Source organism: Emydura macquarii, unplaced genomic scaffold, assembly GCF_026122565.2.
Source record: "Emydura macquarii macquarii isolate MOO-44397 ecotype Brisbane River unplaced genomic scaffold, CSIRO-AGI_Emac_v2 contig_2636, whole genome shotgun sequence".
Classification (NCBI taxonomy): Eukaryota; Metazoa; Chordata; order Testudines; family Chelidae; genus Emydura; species Emydura macquarii.
In genome coordinates, this window is record NW_027132773.1 from 5981776 (window position 1) to 6006099 (window position 24324).

Consider the following 24324-nt stretch of genomic DNA (forward strand, 5'->3'; position numbering starts at 1 on the left):
TACATTACTTACCTTATCAAAAATGCAAACAAGCTTCTCCTGTATATTTACATTGTGAGTTATAAAAAAATCAGATCTGTTATACCGTGCACAGTAACAAACAAAACCAGCCACAAATATTATTTGAGTATACACAAAGAGCCTTATTTCACATGTATGTTCATAATAAACTATATAATGAAATAACAAATTAACTGGTTAGAGTTAAAATTGTACTTATCAGTTTGATTTTCTGTCCTCATAAAGCCAGCAAGTATCTCAGTGGATCTAGAGAGTTGCAGGGAGTAGAAAGGTTCCTAAAGGAATCCCTGCACTAGGGGAAAAATCTAATCTATTTATGATTCTGAAGCAGATGGTGGGAAGAGTGTAATCCTGGAGGGAACAGGTTAGGAAGGAAAGGGAGCAGAGAAGCTTGCCTTGAATCCCAGGCAGGTATAGTCCCATATTAAAAAAGTGAAAACTGGAAAAACAAAAGAGGTTAAGTGAGTCACCCAAACTCACCAAGGTTCATTAGGACTGGGACTAGAACTTGATTTTCTGATTCTCTGCCCTGGATTGATTCCACTAGATCAGTGTTTCTCAACAACTGGTCTGTGGACCGGTGCCAGTCCTTGAGATCTCCCTGATATAGTTTAGGAAGGCAGCAAGCCGGTCCCTGGTATCAAAAAGGTTGAGAAACACCGCATTAGAGCACACAGCCAGAGTACTTGAAATCATTTTTGGTTTACTACAGTGGCAGAACTGGATGCAGACATAGCTGTACAATAAGAGACTCAGTTTTTTATTTAAGTCTTTATTTTAGAGGTGTCTTCCGGGATATAATAAGTAATATTTCTCAGGATATCTAAATTATATTCATTCCTTTCTCAACTTGAGAGATTTGTTATTCGACTGAATTTACAGAGACCCTGTTTTATTAAACATTATTGGCCATATCATCCCCTCCCACAGGACAACGCACACTTGAAAAACTGTAGGGCGTTGACCCGATGGCATTCCCATTGCACCAAAGAAAAGACAAGGACATGGTACTCTGGTTCTATACTGCCCCGGGCCAGCTGCAGGGAGGACTGGTACATCCATGCTTTCCACTGTTCTGTCTTCCCCCATGACATAATGGCTCCTTTGAATGAGTCAGCATTAACACATCACATGCTATAATTTCCATGTGTTGGGGGGGAAATAGTGTTATATCATGAACATTTAAAAGCCAATTTTTACAAAACAAAATGAAAAGAAATGATGAAAAGAAGCCTGGACATTAAAGACACATCCTAGAAAAAGTGGTTGATATTGTATTTATGTAAATAAGTCATTCACTCATGCAATTTTACAATTAATAGGTAAACAGGCTTGCTAAAGTAACTGATTAAAGTAATACGTAACAGTATAACCCCAGAGTAGTAATCCTAGTTCAGGGGGAAAAACCCCCATAATAGTATCAATTGTCTTTCTTGGCAAACCTATTACTCTCCAAATCAAGGACTGACAATATTATGACAGTTGGTATGAACACAGCCAGTCTCATGGTGTAACACTCCATGCATCAAGAACCAAAGCCAATACTGGATGTTTCATAAGAAAGTAATCAGTAATATGTTTAATTGATTACTTCAAGTCCATTAGCCAGTTTGTAGCAAATTACTTTTTCAAAGTAATTTTAACAAGCCTATATACAATAATGGTGAGTTTACAAGACTAAAACCAGCAGTATTTTAAAATTAACATGTTATGAAGCAACATGATAGAAAAAAAACATTAAACATTTTCATCCTTGTGAAAGTAGTAAGCTACTGTATACTGTGGTACACAAAATGTATGTTGACAATTATCTCTCCCCATTCAGACTGCTTCAGTGTATAGACTGAGTATAAGACTCCTCCATTTCTCTTTTTTCTGTAAATTACATCTTTCAACCAACAAATATAATTTGTTTTGCAAAGTTAAAATTCCTTAAAATAATGAACAATGATGAAATGACATAATGAAAATGAAATAATGAACAAAACAGAAATATCTCAGTGATACTAATATACATTCATGTACAATTTAAGGGCCTGATCCATCAAACACCTATGCTCATAAAGTTTACTAACATTCATCAGGATTACTAACATGAAGTCAGTCGTGCATGCTTGCACAATCAGGCCCTAAAATATTCCCATAATTTAAATGCTTTGAAGTAAGCACTTTTAAATGTCATGGCTAACCCAGAAAAATGGATAGCTTTTTTTTCTTCTTCTTCTTCTTTTGGGCAATAGAATTGCTGCACCAATTTTGCAGAGCAATTTTTTTCTAAAAAGGTTGCAAGCTAAGGAGCATTTTTTTTTTTTTTTTTTTTTAAACAAGTGTAGGGGTAAATGATATTTGAAAAGTTTAGTTAATAGTCTGATGAACTTCCTCTTGACACTGGCAAAAAGAACAGGCAACAATAAGAATCCAGTATCAGAGACTGTAAAACAGTGCATATCCCGCTTTAATATGGGAGCCATCAACTGGAAACACCAACTTTGTAACTTCTATTTTAAGTATAAAATACATTTTAATGTTTTGAAATTTTTACTCCTATTATACTGTGATGGAAGCAGAAATATGGGAATAAACATCACAAAACCGAGTCTTATACGCAACTGTCTATTACAGGCTGCCTTTTATTTAGTTGCATGCTTCAAGGTTTTACTGTTATTATAAGAAAGCCCCAAATAATCTAGGATCAATGTGATGGACTATGTTACCCTACATGCCTTATTGCAAACAGGAATGGCAGAGATGCAATTGTTGATCATTCATGGCGTTGCCTCAAAAAAGAAAGGATGAGGCCTTTGCTGCAGAAGGCCCATGATTCTTGAATGCTCTTCCGCAACAATATACAGCAAACTACATAGGTGGTAAGACTCAGGATATTTGCTTCCTTTTTCATTTCACGTTTTGGAGCAGGCTTAGTTTTATTCTCTGTGTTTTGGGCTGAATTGTGCAGTGTTGGAGGAGAAGGGTTTAGTATTAACTTTGTATTCAGGGTTGGGATAGGTGCAGTTATTGGTTTTGAATGTGCTAACTTTTCTGTTTAGTAACTGCTTTTAGTTTCAAATAATATTTATTAGATGCCAGAAGCCATTATGGGGCACCACAGATGTAAGAAAGTATTACTGCATTTTTCCTCCTACGTTTAGCATCTTATTAGTCATAAGTCGTGACATTGTACTTTGTTGGTTTTGGTCCCTTTCTTGAGAATTACCTTTTTTTAAATTATTTTGCTGATGTTAAACTACCATTGAAGGAAGATGGAAATTGGTTTATGGACTCCAATACTGAACTCTCATAATACTGAGGGTCATAGTTACTCATCTTTCTGTTTTCAAGATGATGCCTACAATTGGGATGCTGAAATGGTGGTTTGATAAAAACCTACATCTAAAAAGCCCATTTAACTCAAGGTGAGACACAAGACCAGTTTTGGAGGACAGCAGGCTCTACAAAAGGGGTTCAGAGTTTCTTTTATTTAAAAATTTGCACTTTGATCTATGATTTAACACACTGGAAGTCTGAACTCTTACCCACCTATGATATGAATGTATACACTTAGCCAAATGATTATCATGAAGAACATGGCACCCAGCATGGACAGGACTAAAACGCTTGTGAATTTATTCTCTCTCACACAAGTGGAATATTAATTTGATAGATTAGTGGGAAGAAATGTATCTTCTCTCTTTGTCCTAAGTGCATGCTATTCACAACGAATTACAGAAGCAAAGACAAGATCAAATAGTCTTCATTCAAGTACAGTAGCTGATGATCAGTCATTGACTAGGTTCTGAAATAACATTCTGGTGATTAAGGGGAGCCCAAGCACCCTTTAAAGACTATTCATAACTTCTCTGAATGCAGGCTAGTTCAAGCCACAAGTTCTCTTTCAAGAAACAGAAGTAAATCATGACCCAAAAGTCAACATTCAAGGGAAATTAATGTTAGTTTATCAATATGCTTGCTGTAATCCTTTGGCAGAGTTCCTTAAAGGGATATGTTTTCTGAGATGATTATAAATGTTAATAGTAATTCTTTTTTAACTTTAACAAAAATGACTGATATAATTGTTATATTTACAATATACACATATTTACATATTTTTGTTAAATACTAGAGTTGCAGAAAAAATAGCTGGATACAGAATTGTTTTTCTGCATTAAAATGCCCCTTGCAGCATTTTTTTCTGTGAAAAGCAAACAGTCCTTGCAGGCTCCTTTGTTGGCTAGATACAATCCACATTCCGTAGGCCACCATCCACAGTCAAAGCACCAAATCTAAAGTGAAAGAAACATTTTATTCTTAGCTGATCAAAATGGATTTAATATACAATAAATTAACTCTGACTCTAGAATAAAATTAAAATGTTGTGTTTCTTTTCTGAGTTCATTTAACTATAACTTAATTATCATTCTTCCCTCTTTTTTGCCACACCCCAACACACACTTATCTCTTAAATAGAATTCTTAGAGACACATGAAGAGTGTGCATACAACAGTAGACTGAATGATCTAAGTACAGGACTTAGAACCAGGAACAAGTGAGTTCTAAGTCCAGCTCTACCACTGACTCACTAACTCACTAGGAAGCCTAAGGCAGATCATAACACCTCTGTGGTACGGTTTACACTAGGAAATGGGCCCATTAGTAATAGCTGACATCTGCAATGCATCCCCCTGAACCTGTGAATGAAAATGATTTGATTGCTAGTAGACAGAACAAAATCATTTTCAGTGCCATTGTTTCAGCATGGTTTCAGCATGGTTATAAAAAGCACAAGTGACTTGTTTTCTCAGTTCTATTTCATTACAGATAATGCTAAAACTGCAGAATGACTAACAGAGATTGGTATCATTCCATAGTCATTAAACTTAGTGGTACCTGAAAATGAAACAAGTTTAGATAAGAGGATCTGTGGATCACTGCAAGAAACACTGCTTAAATCCAGCATTCACCATTTTTAGCAACATTATTTCCATTAGGTGGCCCTAGGTAATTTCAGCTCTTTTGCTGCTTATACTTGCATCACAAATTGACTTCCATAGTAATGTAAAAAATTGCACTCTTTTCAAATAAAGACCGCCACTGTGGATAAATCAGCTTGAAAACGTGTTTCAGAGCAGCAATTTGGAAACAGGTATCTATATTGCAGTTGTCCAAGAGATAACATTTCCCATTTCCTTACTCACTGGATCCATTAAATATACCAAATTATAACACCTCCTACCAAAAAGTAAAAATTACTACTTGCCTTTCTAAAATGTGGTTATTCTCAGCTAGTTCTTTAACAACACCTTTCATTTCCTCCTTCAGTTTTTTCATACTGTATAACAAAAAGTAAAAGACAGGTCTTCAGTGATTATAAACAAAGTTTTATCCATTACATGCCAGTTTTAATATTACATTCATTATGAAATAAATATGTCAAAATGGTATAATGGAAACAGTGTCTCTAATAATTACATTGAAAGAAAAAATATTCTGAAGATGCCCAAGCATTAGAGTGACTCATCACAATGACGTTTCCAGTAACTTGCAGTCATGTGCAAAATAAAGGAGAAGTATATTTATTAGGTTGTCTTGAGAATAAAATCTGACAAAAGTGACAAATGTAAACAGTGAATGGTATGATTTTTCCCCCCATGTCTATAAGTATGTTAGTTGGTTTTTGTAACAGACAAAATACCTGACATGCAGTAGCCACTTAACTGCTTTAAAAATGGAAAGGCAAGTCAAGTCAACAATAAAACCACAAATTTTCTCTAATTCCCTTACAGAAAGCATGTGAAAGTATTACAATTATCCACCTAATTCTTACCCAACAGTCATTTCCACTAAAGTGTTTGAACTTGGATAGATTGGATTCATTGTATGTTTGATCCCAGTGGAAGCGGCAAACATTTTCTGTCGCAGAGTTTCTTGTAACTGCAATAAATAAATAAGCTAAGTAAGTAACAAGATCACAGACCAACAAACTGTCACGTGCATTTCAATGTCTACCTTCACATTCCTCTTTAAAACACTCCTCTGCCATAATACCTACAAAAGCTATGACAATAGTTAAGCAGCTGGTGTGCTGCCTATCATCCTGATTAGTATTCACTCATTGTTTCCTTGTGCTCTCCCCTGTCTGTTGCATTCTCTCTCATCTTACACTTTGTAATCTCTCTGGGACAGGGACCATCTCCCTCTTATGTGTTTGTACAGTGCCTAACACAAAAGGGTTCTGATCCATGACTGGGGCCCCTTGGCACTATCATAAGTAACACTATTCATTAATATAGTAGTGACACTGCTCCTCCCAGACTTTTCCTCAGGGAGATCAGCTGGATTCCCCTCCCCCCCTTTTTTTTTACACTTGTGTTCTTTTAAAAAGTCATTAGTTCTACTAAAATATGTTTATTTGCCCTCAGACTTCTTCCTGTATTTGGGGACATGGTATAATAAAGTCTAATAAATATAATGTCTGAATGTCTTAAATGTTTGACACTTCTTTAATGAATGGTTAGATTCTGCAGAAGAAAGCAAGATATATACTTTCATGCCTCTGATTCTTCCCCAGTAACCTGGTTTTGAACTGGTTCTGGTGGCTCTGAATAAATTTGCACTCCAAATGGCAACTGTCCAAGTGCTAAAAAATTTAATAATTCCTGTCTCACAGCAGAGATTTTAACATTTTCTTCCAATTTTATATTGTTTTTAAAATATGGTTTTACTCTGAAAAATGACTGTAAAAATGGCATTGAAGGGTTTCATTGTTTTGTTGTTCAGACACTAGACTGGGACACAAGAATAATGGTTTAACTCTGCCACGGAGTGAGAGAAACCTTGGGTAAGTCTCTTCGCCCCAATTTAAATTAATTGCTCTATGCCTCAATTCCCCATTTATTAAATGGGGATAATACTTCTCTACCTCAGAAGGGTGTTATGAAGATAAATTAATGTTGAAGATGCTCAGATACTATGGTGATGGGATCAAAAAAATAAACTGTTATGGAATCACTGAAAAACATCTACAGTTGCTCAGTTGTTTTTGTTTTTTTTTTAAACATAAAATCAGTTCTGCAAAATCAGTCTGGGCTCTGAGTCAGGCAGAGTTCTATCCAGTTCAAACATCAGCTGCAATACAGCTTCTGCAGGCCAAACTACTACATCTGTGCAGCCCTATTACTTTCCATAGGTTTGCACAAATGTAAGTGGAACTTAGTAGACTATGCTGTTGTTGACGATACGGGAAATGGAATAGAATCCTTTGCTCACTCAGTCTAAAAATGGGACATATTTTAGGACCAGTATACCTCATTTATATAGTCCTGGTATTTGGATATCTCTTCTTCAATACCAAAACACTGGCTGTTGAGAGTTAGTAACTGTTTCCTTAAATGAAGCATCTTTCTGGAAGCAAAAATAAATTCTCCTTTAAAAAAGCAATCAGCAAAAACATGGTACTATCACAATGTTGAACTCTAATGAATCAGTCTCTTGCCTCATCCAGTCCTCTGCCTTGTCCAAAAATGTCTCGTATTTGATGACACATTCATCTTTGAACAAAGATATGGCTTTTGTGGCATGTAAATTCAGCTTCTGTCTGCAATACAGAAATAATCAACAGAATATTGTTATATCAGTTGCAGTACTTCATTCCCCAAATAATTTTTTTAAAGCTTTGAGGCACACAAGAGGTATATATGATGATTTAAAATTTCTAAAAAAATCCATCATCCAATTTATTTTGGATTACTTTAATGAGTATATACCAGATGAACTGCCAGGTTATATTTCAAAATAATTTCCACGGTGTTCCAATTTCAAATGTCGCATTTGAGGCAAAAATTTGGCTAGTTTTAACTATTGTTTACAAACTATGCACTCCTTTTTCCACTTGAAACATTGATTATACTTAAGGAAAGGAAAAGACGGATAGAAATGACAGAGGAGCTTATAATTATAATTAATTATTTGTATTACAGTAATGCCTAGGAGCACCAGTCATGGACCAGGACTCCACTGTGTGAGGCGCTACACTAACAGAACAAAAAGACAGACCCATACCCCAATAACCTTACAGTCTAAGCGTAAGACAAGAGGTGGACACAGATGGGCGAAGGAGGAGGACACAGTCAGACACTACTGGTCAGCCTGATAGGCAGTGATTTCAGCACACCAGCAGCCTAACCATGCTTGTGCGTGAACTAGGAAGTTGAATCATGGGATGTGAAATTTTGAAAGACTGCAACTCAATGGCAACTTTTAGGTTTTTACTGAATAAAGTCTTGAATGATGGCTAGTTGTTAATCACCAGAATGGCAAAATACCTGGTTTCTCATTAATCTCGCAAACTGTTATCCACCCATAAAGAAGCCCAGGAAGCAGCTGAAATGAACATTGCTCTCTTGCCTACCCAGTGATAAAATGCTACAATTAAGACTGGAGTGGCCAGCCAGTAATTCGGCTGCCACCAAAAAGATCCAAGATCTAGGACCTGAGTTCTCAGACCACTAGTGCTGAAATCACTGCAGTCGAGAACAGAGAGCAATACTTTATTTCATCCTCTATTTCTTTTTGGGAGTGTATGGAGTAAAATGAGATGTGCTCAGGATCCCAAGTGATACTTGCAAACCCCAAAAGGAAAACACTTGTGGAAGAAAATAATCAGGCATTCAAACTATAAGTGTGAACTCAATTTATTTACAGCAAATCACCTGCTAGTGTGGGAAGACCATCTCCAAACTAGACACTCAGTCTTTGTCTACCCTAAAACTTCCCACAGCTTTTAATACTGGTGCAACTCCAGAGGGACCTCTCATGCAGACAAGACACAAGTGCCTGCCTGCATTTCAACCATATCATTTAAGCCTGCAAGGGGGCAGAGTTAGAAGACATGTTGGTGAGAACACTAGTGATCTATACACATTAGTATCCACCATTAATACCATCAGTGGAGCTGCACTGGCAGTAGCAAAGGCAGAAAATTTTAGGGAAAAATTTCTACTGTAGACATTCTTTAAAAGTAGCAAATTGGAAAGGAGACAGGAAATACAAAATATCTACTGGATACAAGGTATTTTACACACACATGCACTCAGACATACATATGCTCTTAGATAAAGGACAAGTGGTTACCTTCCACATTTCAAGGTATACAAACAAAGTTACCCCATATCTAGGAAGCAGATAATTATATGCATAAACTCTTCCTTCATAGTGCTTAACAAAGATTAAAGCAAAAAAGTCGCTGTCCAAAGGAGTTTATATCAAACAAGAAGAATCAGCAGGAAAGATAACTGCCAAAGATTTGTCAGGAGCCTGAGAACAAGTGATATTTTTAAAATGTAATTTTAACACTTACTTGTCAAACTTGTGGATTTGTTCCTCGTTATAAGGAAGTCCTAGTATCAGAGGAAATCATAGATATTACTGATTTAATTCTATTAATTTAGCTATCATCCATACTACAGAATTGTTTTTTCCTGTCTGGGTAAGTGTTAGGTAGAAAGCATGCACATTTAGTTTTTCAAGTGCAGTTGTTTAAATTTATAAAACTAAACCTGTGGTTCACTTATTCGCTCAGATTCTTTTCCTAACTGTTGTCCTACAGAGCACTGAGTACATATTCACTGTTGTTGGTCATCTCTCTCCATTGCTACCAAAAATATCTGAACAGACTTAAGGCTGACTTGTCCTTTATACTTTTAATTATTTTTAATGTATACTAAAAATAAAATTACTTACTACGTTCTGCTTTGTCTTTCTTGAACTGATAATAAATATCTGTGATAGAACTCAGCAATACTTGTAGCTTTTCTGGACTAAAAGGGGGTAGATGGAAACAAAAGGTTAATATAAACAATGTAGGTCAGTACAGAAATCAGAATATGTTCAAGCAATGAATGTGAAGTTGTCACTTACTTTCTGTCTCTGGGATGTGTGCCTTCCTGATTTGCCCAGGTATCACCCAGCAATCCACCAGGAGATAGTTTGTCTTCGATATCCTGAAGACTGGTCTCTATTGTTCCCCGAGAGCTAGAAAGCTGCTTAAGAACAACAGTTTCACCATTACCATTGCAAAAAATCACAACTGATATTGCACTCAAGATGGATTCAGTACGTAATCATTTCATAATAAAACTAATAATAATAATAATAATACCACCACCTCATCCTCACTTGACCAACTGTCTCCAACCACAGGACTAGACAACTTATGAAGTATTTAGCAGCTCAAACGTTCACTTTAAGAACATATAAAAGGTGGCAATATTAGGAAAAGTATCTTCTTTGGAGTTAATATTTCTGCTAATTAACCTTTATTCTGTCAAACATCTAAACAGTATCTTCTCTGTCTCTATCTTTCACCTATCTTCATGCTTTTTCTCCTGTGCTGCCCACTCCTGGAACTTCCTCGCTACCTGAGTGCATCAAACTCTTTCTCCATGAAGCCTCCTAACACTAATCTTCATCCATACAAATGCTACAACCAACCCATTATGAAAGACAAAAAAAACACAGTAAGATAGTCTTCCTAGATCTCCCAATGCATTTTGTGTTGTTTATTATTTCTGTAGTGTTAATGAGAATACCACTTGAAGATAGCAAGCTGGCTTTTGTTTTGGCTTGCATATCAAAGAACTATTAACTGAATTCTGACTGCATAATCTTTATTTTGTTGAGGGGCAATCCAGAAAGAACTCAGACTGACTTTCGGATTCTAAGTTGACTTTGCATAGCTGGCAGTTAAAAATATGTGTATTTACTTTTAAACAGGAGACCTGAAGTCACTAAGAAACATCAAACATGGAACTCCACAATGCCATACAAAATAACTTTCTAAGCATACGACCTATCTAAAAAAAGCTTTTCCATGTTATTTGACCAGATGAATGTATTTTGTGTCTACCACTTTACTTTAATAGCCCCTGCTTCTGTAATTTGCCAGTCAAATCAGTTTTTATTTCCTGACAACAAGAGCCCAATAGTGGGAGAGAATCAACTAAGAGCCTAGCAGAGCCCACATCAACATATCATCCTGAGTATGAGAGTCCTGGCATGGCTGATTGATTGTAATCTCTACCCCCAAACTGAGTTAGTGTGGGCACAGGAAGAGCTAACTCCTGTAGGGTACTACATAGAAATTAAATGCCATTCTAACCCTTTCCGTGATAAGCTTAAAGCTTCACTTTCTCTACACCCTGCAAGAATCTTTCTGGTCTGTTTTCTATCTGATAATTAAAATACTTCATTCTCCCATTTACATAGCCTACAGAAGAGGAACAATCATTTGCTATAATACTGTCCTTGGGCAAATATTAAATTCTCCATTATTCAATATCCTTTGACATTTTTCTTTTTTAATTTAAAACTCTGTGCAGATTTCAAAGGACTTGGTAGTGATATGATTCGTACACATTTTGCAAAGTATGTGAAGAACTTCAGGATCCTTCCAAATGAAATGCAAAATAAATACATTTGGATTTTTTAAAGCTTGGTGCTAAGATTATTTTTCTGAGTGTCTGATAACTGGGACGATTATTTCAGTGGCACATTGTTCTTTCCACTAGAATGTGCTAATTTTAAGTGTTCTACTATATTTATCTTTAGAAAATAACCACATCTCAATTTTGGCAAGCTAAGAAACTCTCAGAAGAAGAGGAAAGCTGCTAAGAAAATCTAGAGGTTTTCCTTTGTAGAAAGCATCTTTCAAAACCGCATCTTTATGCAGGTACACTCATTATTTTGGGGAGAACGTTTTATTACAATATTAAACACTTACACGCAATAGTTTCGTGTGTATCTCTGAAATTTCATCAATTTCTGTTTCCAAGTTGATCTGCATCAGATTCTGGTATCTGTCCATAAAAATGTAATTCAGTTAAAAACATGACTCTTGTTCATATTTTTGTATTTAACAAATAGTATGCTTTGGGGATCATTTTGTCCCTAGAACTGAAAACAAGAAGTTAATACAATTAATACAGAAGTTAATACCCCATCCTAACAAAAGAGATAGATAAAATCATGTTTAACTTTGAGAAACAATCAATTAAAAAGCTTCCGTAAACAACAAAACAAACATTAGTTCAGTAACAAACTCGAGTCTACCCTTTCTTTCCCTATTTTCGCTGAACTGCAAAAAAGTATTAAACTACTTGCATTTCTAGCATTCCTGCTTTTCACTCATTACTTGTATTCCATAATTTGTAAATTTGTAAACAGCTGAAAAGCCTGATGTAATCTCAATCTATTTTTGAAATGTACCCCTTAAAAAAGATCACACATATCAAGCACCAGTTCTCTAACAACTATGGAAACATCTTGGAAAACCTGGGTTATAATAAAATATTATAGGTGGGGCTGGTAGCACTGCCTATTAAGGTTACTCGACCACTTCCCATTATAAGACCCTATTTTCAATTGCTTATAAACTTTGCTAAACCCTTCAGGTTGAAGATTTCCATACCAGGTGATTACCTCAGGCTGAATTTTTCCATTAAAATGATTCTGTTGTTTCTAAGAATGAGGCAGGGGAAAATACACTGTTTGCCTGTGTTAAAAAATTCTGGTGACTTTTTTTTTAAAAGCTCTGCATCACCATATTTTGGAACAAGGACTTGAAATTTGGCACTGGAATGGCCTTTGTGTCAGGGATGTGCCTTTTGCTGCTCCTGTGAAAATCTGCTCAAATTTGACTAAGTTATAAGCCTTTGAAAAATTTTAGTTTTCTTATGCTCAGTAAAGACATATGGTTCATCTACACTGCAGCTGCAATTTGCAGCTCATGTAGATGTACCCACACTACCACTACCCTAACTAGTTTGCTAAAAAGAGAAGTGAGGATGCCTATGATGCGGGTTTCACTGTAGGCTGCACAAGCTCACCCAGCCCCACTGGGTACATATGCATCGTGCAGCCATATTGTAGCGTCCCCGGTTCTGTTTTTAGCAAGCTAGCTAGAGTACAGCAAGCATAGGTCTGTTTACAAGAGCTGCAAATCACACCTGCGGCTGCAGTGTAGACAACCCTTAGAGTTTAACAGCTAAAATCTCCAAAGATTCTGTCCACACTAGGCATGCTCCAGCCCGGAGCTGAGCAGTACGTTTCCTGCAATTACAGCTCTGGTGGCTGTACTGCGTGGAGGGGCAAGGCACTAGACATAAAAGCAGGGAGACTGTCTCTCCTGTGATAAAAATGCACTCCCCTGCTGGGCCAAGTCAATGTGGTAGGGGAAGCTGCCTGATTTGAATACAGAGCATACAAGAGGCAGCCTTGCAACAGGAGTGAAGATGGGACAAGGAGTTTGTGGGTGCAGACTGGCACTGGAGGCTGGTGAGGGTGTGTGCGAGGGAAACTGGGACTAGAAATTGGGGGAAGAGACTGGGACAGGTTGGTCAAAGAGACTGGGAACCAGTGGGAGGGAGAGAAGGTGGAAGGAGAAGAAACAGATATAAGGAGCCAGGGTGTAGGGGTAAAACTGGGACTGGCTCGGCAAACATAGTGGGAGAAGGAGCAGGAGTAGGTAGGGACACTAAGATTGAAGCCTAGGGACTGAGAATGGGCCTGGGGAATATGGAGGCTGGCAAGGGAGAAGAGCGAGAGATAAGACCAGGAGCAGGGGAACGGGAGAGGAAGAGACTAGAACTGGGATGAAAAAATCTAAGGACTAGAGACTGTCACTTGCCAAGTGAGGCGAATGGGGCTGGAATGAGAAAGAGACAAGACTCTGACAGGGACAGGTTGCATGGAATGGGGCAAAAGGGGTCAACCTTCAGGGGCACAGGCAGAAGAGTCTGTATCCACTAGAGCACACTCCTCTCCAGAGCCTGGAATGGAATCCAAGACATGCGAGTCTCACCATTCCTCTGCTCTCAGCAAGTATCTGTGAAACCCATGGGAAAAAGCATCTCATCCCCGTTAGTGCTGGTTCACATAAAGGGTAACAACCTACTACTGCTATCAGTTAGGCCCAGATGCTCAAAAGGAGTAAGGTGCCTATGTCCCTATTACAGGCACCTAAAGGCCTGGATTTGGCACCCTTGTAATGCACAAACCCCCCTGCCAAACCTTGCAGGTGCCTAAATCACTCTGTGCCTAAGTTTTTGCAGTAGAAGTTCCCTACGTGCCTATATTTCTGCCTCTGAGCATGTGCACAGCTTTGAAGGTGTCCCATCACCTATCTCCCACCTAAGCCACAGAGCAATTCACAAATAGGGGGAAAGATAGGCATTCAACTACCTATGTCACACACAGGGCCCAAACGACACAAGAGAGTGAGTAAGCGAGAGAACATGCACACAAGGATGAGAATGACTTGATAGCCTGGTGGTTAACACACTCAACCAATGTGTACGAGACCTAGAAGAGGGGGGGATTGAACATGGATCTCCCACATCCTAGGAGTGCCTGAACTATTGGTCTAAAAGTTAGAATGTGCGCACCACCACTGGCAGCAGCTTCTTGCTAAAACAACATAAGGCATCTAACTCTAAAGAGGGCTCTCAACTTCAGAACTGCAAGCACAGCTAGGCACCTCCTTGCAGTCTGGACATAGGCACCCATCTCTAGGAGAGGAGCAGAGCTTAGCACATATCCCTCTCATTGAAATCTCCCACTGGCTCACTTAGGCATCTCCATGTCTAGTGTCGTGGCTTGTTTGAATCGCAGTCTAAGGTAGAGGCCTGCAGAGGGGCTGGGATCCCGCAGGACTCACTGCCATAATAGCGGGAGTGAGTAAAAGGTTCTTTGTTGCGCACGGGATTGGGTGGGCAAAAAACAAACAAACAAACAAACAAAAAACCAGGCTGTGGTAATTTGTGGGTAGATGCTAAATCTCTCATCAGTTTGTCATAAATAGAATTTCAGCAATGTAAAACAAGTTTTTCTTTTTTTTAAATAAAGGTTTTAATACTTAAATTTAAGCAAGGGATAGAAAGAGATTTGATGTCTATCATAACAGGAGTTAAAGTATTTTTATGTGCTTTAAGCCAGATTTGTTTTATTCTTTTAATGGTAAAAATTGTGTCTGAATTCCATTTATATATATTATATATATATATAATTAATCAACTTTTTTTTTTTTTTTTTTTAAAGTAGAATGGGGGAAATCTCTCTCTTGCAGGATCCAAGGTTTTTGCAGGTGGGAGCACGATAAAAATGCAAGAAACAATGCAGAAGCGGATAGGAGTGGATATTACAGGGCAGGACAGGAGTGGGATTTTAAAAAGTAGTCTTGCCCAGGCTCTAAGACGCCTATCACAGTGATTTTTCCAGACATCTAACTTCTCTGAGCATTCAGCCCTTACTCCTTTAGCTCAGGTAGCAGAGGTCTGTGTGGTGGATCTAAAGGTGTCATAGGATGCTACATGATGGAATTCTGTTTTTTCAGTTTGCTTTTTTAAAAAAACTAAGGAAATTAAACACAAAAACGGTACATTAAAAGAATATTTTTAAGGTTGCGAAGACAAGCACTCAAACATTAGGTAATGTCAGAATTAAGGCTGCCTGTGTACATATGCATTATGATCCAGTTTTTAATTACATTACTGGTATTGTACAGAACCTTTTTCCTGTACTTTAATAATAAACCTGACTGACATTGTTTATTTGGCCCCTTGAGTATATTTCGTAACAAAATTACAAACCAAAGTGTGGTCAGACAATTGACTATATAAGTTATTAATACTATTATTTCCACAGGATCTCTCCCTCATTGAGTATACAGGATGAACCTGCTCTGGGGATGAATCAGGGTTGCACAGCAAAGGAGACTGTTGTCTGTCGTACACCAGCTTCTTTTGTTGCAGACATTGGAAGGCATGTAGTGAATGAGACAGGTGATTGCAGGAAGAGAAAAATGGTGTCATGGTTAAGACATGCAACCTTAAGTCTGCATACACAAGCAACCTTAACTCTGGCATTTCCTAACTTGTGAATGCTTGACTTTGCAACTTTAATAATGTTCTTTTAACTTAGTTTTTTGTTTCATCATATTTATAGAAATATTAAAGTCAATCATGTATAACAATGTTAAAATTCACACTCTGCAGCAGGGAGCCCAGGTCTTTAACAAACTGCTTTCATTGCTCTTTCATTCATCCTTAAAACCATACGCAGGACAAGCTTATTGTTTTAGTCACTACCATATGCTGGCACTACTAGATTCTTTGTCCAACCCTGTACCGTAGCTTCCTAAGCCATCAAGAGCAGCTAGGCAGGGAGAGGAGAAAGAGAGAAGAGTAACACACACTAATCAACAGTTACTCTCTCTTCCAACTAAATTAAGGAGTGGCATTCACTGAAGGTCAAGACCACTCCTAACCCCATTTGGTGCTAACCACTGCTATCAGTGAAACAATTGTAATTAAACAGTAATAACCTTTTTTGTGTTCAGAAAAATGGTAAATAAAGTTATCTTTAAATAAAGCTGTCGCTGAAGGAAGAAAAAAATACAAAGTCAGCCAGTTTTCACTGGCAGTGCAATGTATTTACTTGCAAAGAGCAATACAGTATTTCTACTCACATTTTCCCAGCTATCTCAATGTTCCTATTGCAGAAATCCAGCTTGATGACAACCTCTGTCTTTCTGTGCACCGTTTCCTTGTAATCTTCCTTGATTATTTCACTGGAAAGTATAGCATCAGTTTATCAAAAAAAGTTTTTTACTTCCTTCTGATCACATATAGTAATAATCGCTGATCATGGAGAGTAATATCTTGAAGAATTTACATGCTATTATCATAGAAAATTTTATTCCAGTGTTCTGGTAGATATTACTTCAGTAATAGTTAGTAGCTAGAGATATCTTTCACAATCCTATTAATGAACAACATGAACTACCAAAATCCTCATTTAAAATTATGAAATTCATTAATTGTCCTTGCTGGGTCATATGTTCTGACACTATACTTAAGTTAAAATTATCCAAACTTCTGTAGGAGCAGATGAAACTGTAAATAACATGGATACCTAGGATATAGTGTTCAGAATATGGATCTTCAGAGTTTCCCCTGATGAGAGAGAAGAAAAGATCTGAGAGACTGTGAAAGTCTACTCATACTCATGGTTGAGGGGAAGGAAGAAAACTTCAGAAGTCATTGGAAGCCCACAAAATTCACAAGGTGTGAATGACCAAAACAAAACACTGTGACAACAAACAAGATATGAATGACCAAAAGAAGTCATAGTAAAGAAACCATGCCCAGCAAAAATCAACCAACCAATCACTTACATTAACCATCGTATTCCTTTTCGCATCAATTCCTGGTAAAGCAGCAAAGCATTGGCAACTCTACAGGCATAACATACAACACCTGTTACTGCCTGACAGAGAAATAAACAATGTCAATACTAATTCAGAGCTCACAAAACTGTAGTTTGTTTCAAGTCAATGGATCACAATAAAGCAACATTGATTAATACTAGACGAAATTATAACATGAAGATGGTAACACAAATTGGAATAACTTTGCCCATAAATGTGTGTGTGTGGGGAGGGAGGGAATCCAAATACTTACTATGGATGCATAGTTAAAGGAAAGATGAGTTTTCCATTACACTAAAATTTTATTGTCTGTGTCAGGCATGAAAATAAATCTGTCATACTCTTGGTGTTCAGATTTAATTCTCCGGAAAGTTACAAGTAAAATGTGTTCAATAGTGTAGGAATGTAAAGTTATATTTTTTTAAGTAATACATTTTCAAAATTATAGGGCTGGGGTCTACCAGCCCTACCCAATTCAATTTTTTGGCCTCTACCCAATTCTGCTTACAAACTTAACACTTAGAATTCTAGGTAGATGTACAAGCAGAAGCTAGTTTAACATTTTTTTTAAATCAAAAGTTATTGATGTTATTAGTCATAGCTTACTGTTTATGCCATGGACTATGATTAATACAATTTCAAATATCAGTACTTTGAAAGACTTTAGGAGGCCTACAGGGAGAAATACTTATGGGGTTCCCCTTTTTGCACACTCTGGGAGATACACATGAACAGAGTTCTTCACAGGGGCACAAATTTTGCATCCACCATATATGTGACACAATGACGTCAACAGGAGATACTTGTACGCAACAGCTACAGAATAAGGCCTCAAAGTGGAGTCTCCACTACTTTTCTCCTCAGGAGCTCTGTCAGGCAGGGGAATTTCAGAAACTCTGCAGGAAAGAAACATGAGATTTCACTCTTCTGCAGAGTCCATGAGACTCCTCTCTGCTGCACAGTTCAGGAAAGGGAAGGCTACATTATTTCTCTCCTGCTAAGATGCTTAGCATTACAGGGGAAGACAGTTTCAGATCTGCTTCTCTTCTGCTAACCTGAGAAGGTCTCAGACAGCCAGACTCCCCCTTTTGCACATCACTTGAAGTGTGCAGTGATGGAGTTTTTCTTGAAACTTTAAAATACTTACAGAAAGATGATGCCTTTCTGCAAATTCTAGGAGCCTGGCATGTGATATATTCAATGTAAAATCCTTCCAGTACACAAAATCCTATGCACACAACTCAATATGAAAGTTTATGCACAAATATCCATGGATGAAGTTAATTTTTGTTCTTCATATTTATTCTTTCAAAAACATCAAAATTTTTCAGATTAAAAACTTACTTAACTGACAGTTATCTAACTTGTAGGGTTTTTAAAAAATATTATTTTTGTGTAAGGCTAGTAACTTGCAGTAACCTTAACTTTCAGTTATTTTTATTTTGTCTGGGATAACAGACCATGAACGTCCAATAGTTAATTGGTTTTTTCACTCTTTAAATTAACATTCACCTGCCATTAACTATGTACTGTACTGTGTATTATTGCAAATGTTTCTTTAAAAACTGGGGGGGGAGGGAGGAGGAGGAAAACATTTTATTTCACTGTAAATGAACTCAATTTGTATAAATCTATTAGAAGTATAAAGCGACTATAACAGTGGTTTTCAACCAGGGGTCCACATACTAAGATTTCCAAAGGGATCTGAAACTCTATTTGATATATTTAGGGGTATGCAAATGAAAAAAGGTTGAAAACCACCATACTATAATAAATCTTAATTCAGCCCTTTCTCAGACAAAACTCCCATTGCGTAAGCAATGATTTTGGGATTTGGTCCTTAATTTCTTCAGCATTGACTTTCCCCTCAGAAAAATCACAAACCAGCAAAATGAAGATGAGGAATAATAATGCACAGCACTTACATAATGCTTTTACCTTCAAAGCATTTTATAATTATTAGCCACTTAAAACTGATAGTTTAATATAAATATAAGGTACTAATTGAGATTAAGAATTATTATATATTTGTCATTTGATACCCTCACACACACATTTATAAAAGCAATGCCCATTTAAAAAAAAAACAAGATGACTGGTATTATTCAATTCAACATTAGATAGCTTTAATTTATTTGCGATAGCAATTTAATTCCAGTTCTAATTAAATACTCACTTTAGCCATACTGGCATCACTGTCCAAGTCATAACGCTGATGTACTTTAGGAAGTGAAACTGAAACGTAAGAGATGGATTTTTATTTTATATTTAATATATAATAAGTATGTAATGCATTAGTGAATATACAATATAAATTTTGGTTTAGAAAGATATCTTTTGTGTTCAGTGAAACATCTTAAATATAATAAAAAGTGCTTCTGTTAAGAGAAAAGGAAGTTGAAGAACACTTGAATTCCCAAATATTACAGACAATTAGATTAAGATTAGTTATGAGTGCTATTTTATAAAATTCCTTTCAACTTACTTAAATGTTATGGTTAAAAAAGGGATTTTAGAATTTCATGCACATTACTAAATCCTACCTATATTAATGTTCATGGACCAGGACTTTTTTTTTTTTTTTTTTTTTGAAGTGTCTAAAATTAGATTTTTAAATCCATATTTAGATATCAAAATAAGTGGCCTGATTTTTCAGAGTACTGAGCAGCCAGCAGCATCTACTGATGTCAGTGGGAAGTGATGGATACACTGCACCTAAAGAGGCCTGATTTTCTTAGGTGCCTAAATATGAACAAACTCTTGATCCAAGATTTTAATACATTTATCAGAGGTCAAAAACATTAAGTAACCAACACTATTTTCAAAGAACATTTATAAGCAGCCTAATATTGTTAATATAAGAACAGGCAGAAAAGATTTTAACATACTTTCTTCATAGATTAATCCTAAGATGTCCACAGCCTCTTTGCTTACTATAATTATAGGATTTTCTTCAGTGGTTTTGGGAAAATGTTGTGCCAATCTGCCCGGTTCTACTATTAAACGGCGGCCTTCATATATCAGTTCTTGGTTCTGAGAAGTTATTTTTGTCTGTTTGTAGACCAATTCATGAAATACAGTAGCTCTGTAAGAAAAGCATTACACTCAGGAAACAATTAGATCAAATTTGCTAAAATGCAACAGGATGCAAACAATTCATGTTTTTTTAAAAAAAATATGCCTTTTATATTTAGTGAATTAAGTATTGGTTTTGTTCCTATATAAATTATTAGATCTATAAAAATAACAAACAGTGCACAGCCCAGCTAAGGCTCTGGGCATACCTGCATAAATTACAAAAATAAAATTAGATTGCCTGCAGAACAACCAACTCCTCTCCGCACATCTGATTTCTCTCAAAGGCTCATCTCTGCAACAGCCTACATAAATAGATACGTTTTGCTGAGCATTTTGAAGGGCAATAGAATAGGGTGACTTCAGACCCAGGGAGGAAAGCCTAATCCAGAGCTCAGAGCCTCTCATGGAGAACACTCTACTCCCCTCTCTTACATTGACAGGGAGTAAGCTCTACTGATTGCAGCTGTGGCAGTATGGCACCAGGAGAGAAGCACTTAATAAGGCCCATGTTCAAACAATAAATACAAAACAGAAAAGCAATCAAAGTAAAAATGGTGAGACTGACCAAGGAGAAGCATCACAAAGATTCCTGTGACAGAGTGCTTGGAACAAAACAGCTGAGCCACCATTCTGACCACTTAAACACCAATTAATTCTCCCTGGATGGACCTGACTGTGCCTAATCAGTGGATTAAAACAGGCTGGGAGAGGACTAATGAGCTAATTGGCACATTAATGGAGAAGTTAGAAGGGGGGGCAACGAGAAGAGGCAGGATAACAGAGCCAGAACTAAGAAAGATCTCTGAGTGGAGAGATCTCTTCTGTCTCCTCAGCAGAGGGTGAGGAGAAACTAATGCTATAAATGTGGTGTATAGATTACTAAAGATGGAGGGAACCACAATGTAAATAAATAACATGGTGATGAACAACAACTGAAAGTCTCTGAATAGTTTGCGAAGACACAGCAGAAGACAGAAGCGGGACCTTACTCTGTCACAATTTCTTTGCAAACATAGTACTTGGGCTCTCTTGCCAAAGAGTGAAACACAAAGAAAAAGAAAGGGACAAACCAATAAGAGATAAGATAACATACCCATATTCAGATCATATATATATACACAGTGCTTGACATAGGAGACCCTTACAAACTTGCAATACACAACATACGTTTCCCTTGGCCCCAACTAAATAACTGTCAAGGAAAGGCTACTGAAACGGTCACATATTGGTGATCTGAGGTCACAGCACTATCTGCCTGGATAAGACAGAAGTAGTGAAAATATAGAAATTCTTACGCATTATTGCTGTGAATATAAACTTTGTGTGAGGTCATTTGCTGTAGTGAAAAGACATGAATTATTTTTCGGCGCAGTATATCACTGGTCTCTGCAAAAAAATCGTCAAATCCCCAGCATTTCTCCTGATCTGCTTCAAGAATGTTTGCAAGAACAGGTGTGAGCAGTACTTGCAGGCCCCTGTGGATACACAAAAAAGAGACACACACGTTGGAATGTTTCTCATTCTGAAATTATATAAGCTCTCCCTGTTGGACAGATCACAAGTAGGACAGTTTAATGCTTTGAGAAATTCTACAACATTCCTTTTCTTTACTGTTTGACGGCTTCCGTTCAATAACATTGCCCACCATTTTTCCTGAACAGGGACAGTACATAACATATCCACTTTTGGGGGATTTGAGTACCAAATATTTTATTTACCTTTGGAATTTGGCAAATACTGAATCTTAATTTCATCATGAAGGCAGGGATGGGGCAAGAAGCACTCAAAGAAATGGTCTGAAGTAAATAGGATGAAATTCAATACGGACAAATGTAAAATACTCCACTTAGGAAGGAACAATCAGTTGCACACATACAAAATGGGAAATGACTGCCTAGAAAGGAGTACTGCAGAAGAGATCTGGAGATTATACTGGATCACAAGCTAAATATGAGTCAACAGTGTAACGCTTGCCAAAAAAAAAAGAAAACATAATTCTGGGATGTATTAGCAGGAGTTTTGTAAGCAAGACACAAGAACTAATTCTTCCACTTTACTTTGCCCTGATTAGGCCTCAATTGGAATATTGGGTTCAGTTCTGAGTGCCACATTTCAGGAAAGATGTGGACAAATTGGAGAAAGTCCAGAGAACAGTAACAAAAATGATTAAAGATCTAGAAAACATGATCTATGAGGGAAGATTAAACAAACCCAGTCTTTTCAGTCTGGAGAACAGAAGACTGAACAAGTACATAAAAGGTTGTTACAAGGAGGAGGGAGGAAAATTGTTCCCGTTAACCTCTGAGGATAGGACAAGAAGCAGTGGACTTAAATTGCAGCAAGAGCGGTTTAGGTTGAACATTAAGAACTCCCTAACTGTCAGGGTAAGTAAGCACTGGAATACATTGCCTAGGGAGATAAAAATCTCCAATGATGGGGATTCCACAAAGAAGAGGTTAGACAAACACCTGTCAGGGATGGCCTAGATAATGCTTGGTCCTGCCTTGAATGCAGGGGACTGGACAAGAAGATGTCTCGAGTTCGCTTCCAGTCCTACACTTCTATGGAAGTTTAAAGTGATTACTACCTTAAGTATCTTGAATTTGTACCTGTTCTTCATTACAGGCTAATGCAGAGATGAATAGTAGCAACATGCTAAGATGTTTACACAAATCATATCTGGATCCAGGAGGCCTCACTGGTGGAATTTTCTAGAGTGCCAAAGTGACTTAGGAACACAAATCCCATTTGAAGTCAACAGATATTGTGCTCTTAAATCACTTTGAAAATTTGATCCCACATACCTACTGCTAAATAGTTTTATAATAGACAGCTAAACATGGTCTCACTGCACCACTTCCAAAAATAATGTACAACATTTCCAACCTGTTCTAATGGAGGCAACTCTATTTTCTTCATAAGAGTTTATGGGAAAAATTACTGCCCCTCAGCTCTGAAACCACTAACCGTGAGGCAGAGATTTCACTGCCCCAAAAGCAAAAACCAGGTTGTATTAGTGTTATATGGAGCACTTTGAAATCCATAGTTTCAAAGTGCATCTGAATGTGAGAGGGACACCCACAACTTTAAAAACAATATTTCTACTTGATAATTGTTTTAACTACTACTGGAACAAGTAATTTCCACTATAATTTAAAGTTATGTGGGAAACATTCTTTTCTCTGCATTTGTTTACTTTACTGATTGGAAAACACTGTGTATAGTTGTTTTCTCTTCTTCTGTATAGTCAGTGACATTCCAATTTATTTTTCCATGCAAAAATATGGGAGCTAAAAACATTTAAAAATAGGAAAATATTAATGTAAATCCCATAAAAATTGGCAGGACACATACATAGTACCTGAAACTGCTTTTAACTCTTTTTTAAAACTGACTAGACTTCAAGTTGACAGTGTCCCTTTACATGACTAACAGTGTCTGTATATTACAACTAGTTCCTGGTTCAAACTTTGGTATTTTTCCACTTCTATTTATACTCCTATCAAAACTGCCATGATGGAAATGATTTATTTAGTGACAATAAGATAACTGAAAGGGTACTACACAAAGTGAAGCAAAGAAAATTTTAATGTAATTTACATGATAATTCACTGAAAATCTTACCTAATTCCAATATTTTTCAGTTAGGAATTAATTTTAATAACAAAAATGAATATATAAATTAGGCCTACAAACACCATTCCATTTTAACTCCAGTTAAGTAACATTTAAGGAAAACTAACACTTTTCCTACAATTGAGCTCTAGAACAACTTCTCTCTCCCTTATAAAGAGGGAAACTAATTTAGAATAGGTAATTAGGTCTTGATTCAGCCCGGTACAGTGTGTAACTTTAAGCATGTGAGCAGTCCCATTGACTTACATATTTTTGGCTCATTTACTTATTTTATTTCTCTCATTTATCATACTGAAGTCAATGGAACCATTCCAGTGTTTCAAGTTATGATG

At 36.9% G+C, this 24324-nt stretch overlaps 1 protein-coding gene across 2 annotated transcripts in view; it reads right to left on the reverse strand.

Moving 5' to 3' along the window:
• Positions 1-703: 703 nt before the first annotated feature.
• The window catches only part of TBK1 (TANK binding kinase 1), a 43093-nt gene continuing 19472 nt past the window's right edge, over positions 704-24324 (reverse strand). For both annotated transcript variants that reach the window (XM_067564104.1, XM_067564103.1), the window contains 14 exons: positions 21652-21831; positions 20167-20363; positions 19455-19513; positions 17246-17337; positions 16538-16639; positions 11795-11870; positions 9934-10055; positions 9757-9833; positions 9374-9413; positions 7511-7612; positions 7323-7419; positions 5843-5949; positions 5276-5347; positions 704-4301 (listed from right to left, as the gene is read on the reverse strand). In XM_067564104.1, coding sequence (XP_067420205.1) covers positions 4250-4301; positions 5276-5347; positions 5843-5949; positions 7323-7419; positions 7511-7612; positions 9374-9413; positions 9757-9833; positions 9934-10055; positions 11795-11870; positions 16538-16639; positions 17246-17337; positions 19455-19513; positions 20167-20363; positions 21652-21831 — 1375 coding nt within the window. In that variant the 3' untranslated portion in view covers positions 704-4249. The remainder of the gene's footprint in view (positions 4302-5275; positions 5348-5842; positions 5950-7322; positions 7420-7510; positions 7613-9373; positions 9414-9756; positions 9834-9933; positions 10056-11794; positions 11871-16537; positions 16640-17245; positions 17338-19454; positions 19514-20166; positions 20364-21651; positions 21832-24324) is intronic.